This window comes from Asparagus officinalis, chromosome 4 (assembly GCF_001876935.1).
Source record: "Asparagus officinalis chromosome 4, Aspof.V1, whole genome shotgun sequence".
NCBI classification, from domain to species: Eukaryota; Viridiplantae; Streptophyta; class Magnoliopsida; order Asparagales; family Asparagaceae; genus Asparagus; species Asparagus officinalis.
Window position 1 is genome coordinate 74,374,688 of NC_033797.1, and position 6,805 is coordinate 74,381,492.

The 6,805-nt window shown below is 35.8% G+C and overlaps 1 protein-coding gene and 1 long non-coding RNA gene across 2 annotated transcripts in view; one reads left to right on the plus strand and one right to left on the minus strand.

Annotated features, from left to right (window-relative positions):
• Positions 2,616–5,437, plus strand: LOC109837741. Its single transcript, XR_002246413.1, has 3 exons — positions 2,616–2,793; positions 5,115–5,182; positions 5,354–5,437. It is a non-coding gene; the product is annotated as an uncharacterized LOC109837741 (long non-coding RNA).
• Positions 4,582–6,805, minus strand: part of LOC109837740 (pentatricopeptide repeat-containing protein At4g35130, chloroplastic) — a 4,762-nt gene continuing 2,538 nt past the window's right edge. Inside the window, exon 2 of the mRNA XM_020406086.1 lies at positions 4,582–6,805. This exon is cut by the window's right edge and continues 26 nt beyond it. Coding sequence (XP_020261675.1) covers positions 4,965–6,805 — 1,841 coding nt within the window. The 3' untranslated portion in view covers positions 4,582–4,964.

Here is a 6,805-nt window from a genome sequence, read left to right on the forward strand (position 1 = left end):
TTTGAAATTACAGGCTTTTTGCGATTTTGAACATTTAAGGGAGTTTTTGCAATTTTTATAACTTTGATTGTTTTTTTACAAATGTTTAATTTTTAATTGACTGATGGTAATCCCTTAAATTCATCTATGTTATTTGAAAGTTTTGAAATTCCAGAATTTCAGGGTACTTTCTTATAATTTAAACTTTTGAGGTTGTTTATATAGCTTTTGAAATGTTGAATGTATTAATTAAAAAATTTCAACTCTTTGAGGACTATTGTTAATTTTTAGATTCTATTTTTATTTTTTTATGTTTTGAAAAATCATGATGTTTTTTGTAATTTTAATCTTTTGAGGGTATTTTATGTAATTTTTAAAACTTTTGGGGTTTCTTTTATAATACTTCATGTATTATAATATGTTAGTTATGTATAATTTCTTAATCTTATTTTTCAATACTGTTGAGCTATAAGTAGTTCAAGTTGGATTATTATAATATATATTTAGTATTAAGATTATTTCATGTATTTTATTAATCTTATTTTTTTAAATTGTTGACCTGTAGATAGTTCACATTGGATTAAAATAAGATATAATCAGGATTAGAATAAATTAAGATTTAAATAAAATATTTAAAATAATGAAGGATAATATTGACCATGAAAAGTTTTTCTAAAATCCCTGCTTTTAAAGGGAGTGTGATCTATGTCTTATTCAACTGTGCATTATATTAACTTGAATTGAACAAACTAAGGTTGATTTAGGTTCGGACCATTGAAGTATGAAGTTGTGATATTTGAGGATCTTTGCCCCGTAATAAAAAATATTTATGATCCAAAATTTAAATAAAATAAGCATGTATATATCTAGCTATAGTATAGAATAGTTAAACGATAGTCTAAAGCCTTTAATTAATATGATTTAATAATATTGGGGTTATGAGAACAATTTGAAGGGGTATAGTTTATGAATGTATGTATCTTTATTCATGTGTTTGAGTTGTTAGGGTATGGTTTATGTTCGCATATATGTAATTCATGGGTGCATTTATGCATTTTAAAGGTCATTTTAGGAATAAAATATTTTAACATCCTATACACACACGCGCGCACACACACGCACGTACACATATATAAGATACATGTATTTATGGATGCATGTATATAATTTAGAGAGCATTTTCAGAAAAAAAATATTTTAACATTAAACACACTGTTATAACAAGATTAGATTAAATTAGATATCCACATCCATAATCTGAGATGAGAACATATATTGGTAACCAATTCTAATGGGTAAATCACCTGGAATTGGTAAGCCAACCCGCTACTGCTCAGAAGTTTGTCAATTGAATGTAGGCTGAATGTTCTCAAGCACAATACTGGTAGAAAAGAGAAACATGAGTACACATGAATCTTTTGCATGTATCTGGACCATGTAGCATGATTATGATTTGAAGAATATGAAATGTCCATGCTTATTCTATCACAACTACTGGTGGAAGAAAGCTAAAAATCTGAACATCATGTCTTGGACTTGGTTCTCAAGTAAACCTTCAATGCATATGAAGGTCTTTTGTGTTGTGTATTCTTTTAATAGTTTCAATGCATATGAAGTTCTTAGCATTATTTCTGCTTCTTCCATTATATCTCACATCTCATCATGCTCTCAATCATCATTTGTATATGAAAATAATTCTTCATATGTTGGTTTCTGCGGTAGTTTCTAAGCACGCTAATTACAAAAAAGAAAAAAAAAGTCTTTGGCCATTGGAAAAATAGTAATAGAATTTGTAGTTTTTTTAACCAAAATACGTGCCTTTCGATTTGATGAACTTGACGAGTCATCACGGTCTCTAATACTCTTACTCATGTTTGTCACCTGTGAAAATTTTGTGTTCATGAATAGTTGATGATAGAAGGATTTTATAAGATCTGAGCATATGCCAAACTAGTCGTTAAAATAGCCGTTAAATTAGTCGTTGTAAAGTGATAAATATGGTTGTTAACACTTTTCTATGAATTTGACATATGTAAAGTGATAAATATGCTACTTCTATAAAGTAATGAGCCAGTTTTCTTATTTTGAACCAAACAAACAAAGTATAAAAAAAAAATTCTATTTTTAACACCTCAAAACTTTTCCTATAGTTTTTTTAAGAAATACAAGAAAATCTATATTTTGATGTTTTTCTTTTCTTATAATTTATAGAAATTGAACCCAACACCTGCGCCCCCCACAACAGCATCCGATCGGTTCCGAGAAATTAATCGACCAAAATAAGAGAAAAAAAAAAAAAACCGAAAAACAAAACCCATGTCCTCCTCTTCCCTCTCTCGTCCCCAATCCCTCCGCAAACCCTTGATCTCAATTCTCCCGAAAATCAAAACGCCAACCCTCGCCCAATCCCAATCTCGATCTCTCCACGAAGGCCACCATCGAGACTGCTCGACCCCCCTCGTCAAAAAGACCAAAATCGCCGCCGACGATGATTCCGACGATTCCTCACCGGGCGCAGCGATTGACGAGCAACGCGCGCGAGCCCCTAAGTCTCTAACGCGGCGACAGTCATCCGCGTGCCTCGAGGTTCTTCACGTGGCCGGACCCCGCGGTCCGTGCGGGGAAGTGCGGAGAACGCGAGGAGGGAGTTTGAGGAGGCGAGGTTCGAGAAAGACCCGGAGGTGATTACGAGGCTGTTGATTGGGGGTCGAGATGCGGTTCAGGCCGCGCTCGATAAGCTTGCGGAGACTCACAGGAAGAAGATGGCTGAGGATGAGGAGAGGATTAGGGGAGGGAGATGATGAAAGAAGAAAGGTGACTTATTTATTTATTTATTATTATATAGAATGTTGTTGTATTCGCTGTTTTTTTAATGTTTGGATGTACGATTAATCGAGGATAATATGTTTTGGTTATTTTGCAATTGAATATGGGTTAAAAATTATGGAAAAAATTTGTTTATTTGGCTATTTGTGAGAAGATTTTGGGATTAGATTTACGTTTAGGACTTTAGGGTTTTAGGATTGCTGTCAAACCCTATATTTTTGAGGTTTGAGCAGCTCATAGTGAGAGAGTCTAAGATTGGCTAGAAATTGCCGTTTAGGCAAGACCATATTGTATTTAAATAATTGTTTAGTTTAATTTTGCAGCATTATTGAGGTCAGCAAATCTTCTGTCTCAAAATTCAATCTTTTTGAATTATATAATTAGAAGTTAAGAATCTTAATTTGTATATTGAATCCCTTGGATGTGAATCCTAGATGGTCAGGATTAGCTTCAATGTTCTGAAGCTTGCAGGTTTGCTTGTAGGTGGTTTGCCTGGTGCTGAAAATTAGATAGATTCATGCGGTCCTTTTGAGAGTGTAAAAAAGTCGAATTTCTTTTTGAACCTACATTGTGAAAATGATGTGGAGACAAAAGAGCAATGTTACAATCCACTCTAACCCCTTGAAGTGTGATCTGGCCCTGGGTGCTCCCTATCTGGATTGGCAAAACTGAAAACCTTACTCTTAACAATCGCTCTCCATGCAAACAAACACTCCATTTTGTTATTCCTGTAATTCGTTTGCTCTCCCTTTTCATACGTAGTTTATATATGTTTATGTGTATGTGTACTCTCCTTACTCATACGTCGTGCATGTGTGTTGGCTATGTGTGTGCGTGCGATCAAATGATTGGACAACCACAATCAATTCAGTTATGAGCTCCCGTGCACCTATGTGTGGGTGCGCAAGCGATATATACATTCACACATTTACTATTTACTTTATTCTTCTGAGACCAGAGCTTATCTTTGGGTTCAACCTCCTTTTCATTTCTTCTAATAGTATTGCAATTTGCCTACAGAATTTGATCTTTGACATAATGCAAGAAGGTTATACTGTTCGTTTAAATATTCTTCTTTATTCTTTTTCCTTGGAACTATAATCAGTTGCAAATATCACCTGTTTTTTCTTAAAGCAATATTATGGTTTAAATTCGTTTAACATTACTGTACTTTTCATCGCTTCGTTACCGGGAAGACTCACTGACTTACATGATCTGAAAGTAAATGAACTGGTGATTGCCTCTCCTTTCTTTCTGATGAGTTAAGTTGTGTGGTTTAATAGTGTGCCAAATGCTGGCTTCTCATGACTCCATATTGGGATAAAGATTGTTAACTTTAAACTCTTGCTTGCCACTATATACCAGTCCCATGTAGTTGGGACAAGCACCTAGGATTTGTGTTTTATTTTCTCGGCAACTTGTAACTTCTCTCCGTCATATTAGTTCCAATCTCTTGAAGTGGAACCACGTTCATCTTGATAGACTGTTCTGTTCAACGTTAAGGATTTAGCTATGGAGATTGAGGAAAGCTGAATGCTTTTGATCTGTCATCTTGCCTCTTTCATTCAATGATGTGTGATCAAGAAGTTACTGTATCCTATGACATTTATAGACTTAACTACTAACATCATTAAATTGTTTCCTCGTATTCCTAAATTATTGAAAATTTATCAGTATCTTCTTGATCAATAATAAATAGAATAAATGAGATAATGTTAATCACTTTACTAAACCATGATTAAAAACAGAAAATAAGATGAAGGAGGGGATGCAACATATCAAACAAATAGCTGTTCTTATTTTGTAACATTTTTGTATAGATTTAGATAAACAATGGTCATACAGGTCGTAACTTTAGTCTCAAAAACATGTACAACTGTAAACTGATGTTGAAAGGTTTATATCTGTGCTTCCTTCAGTTATAACTTATTGCAGCTCTTCCTGGCCTATGACTTGGGTAGACCCAGTCTAACAGTTTTGGTTAAACCTCTGAACTTTTAGAACTGCAGTTAGCTTAAGGCTGCCCAGTTAGACGGAGACGTCTGTTGTTTGATTCGTGTATCATCCAAAATGTCCTTGTTGTTTATTGTAACTATGTATGTTCATCTTTAAAGATCTACGTTTTCCCCAAAAATTGTCTTCTTTAATCTTTAAGAGCATCACCAATAGTCACCGCAAGAGCAGAATCCATCAGTAAAATGATGATAGATTCTTGAATCCCCCACAATGATTTCCCTCTTGGTGAACTTGGAGATCAATTTAATTGCATTGTGGCAGGAAACACATATTCTGACATTCTTCTTTACCAGAACTGGGCTTCCGACTGTTGAGGAGATTAATCCAGAAGTAATTGCTAGCCTTACACTGTGTCTTCTAGGTGAGTTTTCTTTTATTGTCTTATCTATTGGTTTAAACACAGTAATAGAATCAGCAGCATCTTCTCCTATCTCCCTTGATAATATTTGTAACACTTGATAAATTGTAGTACTATCATCATGAGATTTATCTCCATTGACGAAACTTCTACTCTTACTGTCGAGCTCTACAGTGCTCTTGCCAGTTGTCTGGTGTAAACCCTGTTCTTTCATGAGAAGTCTCATTCTCTCAACATCTTCCCATCTTCCGGCATCAGCATACATGTTGGAAAGCAGGACATAACAGCCAGTATTATCATGTTCCAAGGCAAAAATACGTTCTGCTGCAAACTCTGCTATTTCGATATTGTTATTGTTTCTGCTTGCGGTTAGTAAGGATCCCCATATCCTTTCTGTTGGCACTAAAGGCATCTTCTCTATGAAATCTATTGCCCTTTGAAGGTCCCCAGTGCGGCCGAGGAGATCAACCATGCACCCATAGTGCTCAATTTGAGGTACAATTCCAAACTCTTTCTGCATTGAATAATAATGCGTCCAGCCTTCATTCACCAGGCCGGATATACTGCAAGCGGATAATAAAGAGACAAAAGTAATTTGATCTGGTTGAAAACCTGCTGCTATCATATCTGAGAACAGCTCTAATGCATTGTTGCCCAGCCCGTGAAGTCCACATCCCATGATAATTGTGTTCCATGATGCGACATCTTTTAACAACATCCTCTCAAACACCCTTTTGGAAGCTTGTACATCTCCGCTTCTTGCATACATATTTATGATCGAGTTTAGGACAAAGGTATTCATTCCGTATCCTAATTTCATTGCATAACTATGTATCTGCTTTCCATCTCGTAGGAATTTCATCTCGGCATAGGCAGGTATTATGCTGGAGATGGTGAAATCATCGGGCTCCAAATCTCCATCATTTAATAGTTTCAGGAAAAGCCTCAAGGCTTTTACATTTTGCTCATTCTGTACATAACCAGTGATCATAGTGTTCCATGTCACTAGACTTCTTTCCACCATCCGATCGAATGTCAATTTGGCTAATCTCAGCTCCCCACATTTGGCATACATATCAATCACTGCGGTCTCAAGAGCCAAGTGTGGAGTGAAACCTTTTCTAATTGTTGCCCCATGAATTGCTTTCCCATGGGATTTGCTTCTTAGCTGCGCGCATGCTGGGAGCAAATTCACCATGGTTACACTATCTGAATCTTCGCCATCCTCTTGCATCTTTGTAAAGCAATCAACTGCCTTGTAGGGTTGACCATTTTGAGCGTATCCACCTATGATTAGGTTCCAGGTGACTACATTTCTCTCTGTTATCATGTTGAACTGTCTCTCTGCGTAAAACATATTGGCACACTTGCAATACATGTCAATAAGTGAGGCTCTGACTTTAACCTCTGAATCTAACCGTTGCCTGATTATATAGCCATGAATCTCCTTGCCAAGCTCGAATGACATTGTTGAAGAGCAGGCTTCAAGAGCACTCATCACGGCTAACCCATCTGGTTTCATTGCAAAACCTTCTTGCATTTTCCTAAAATAGGAAAAGCATTTCCGTTCTTCTTCGTTATAGACGAAGCCATCTATCATTGTATTCCAAGAAACTCCATCTCTTA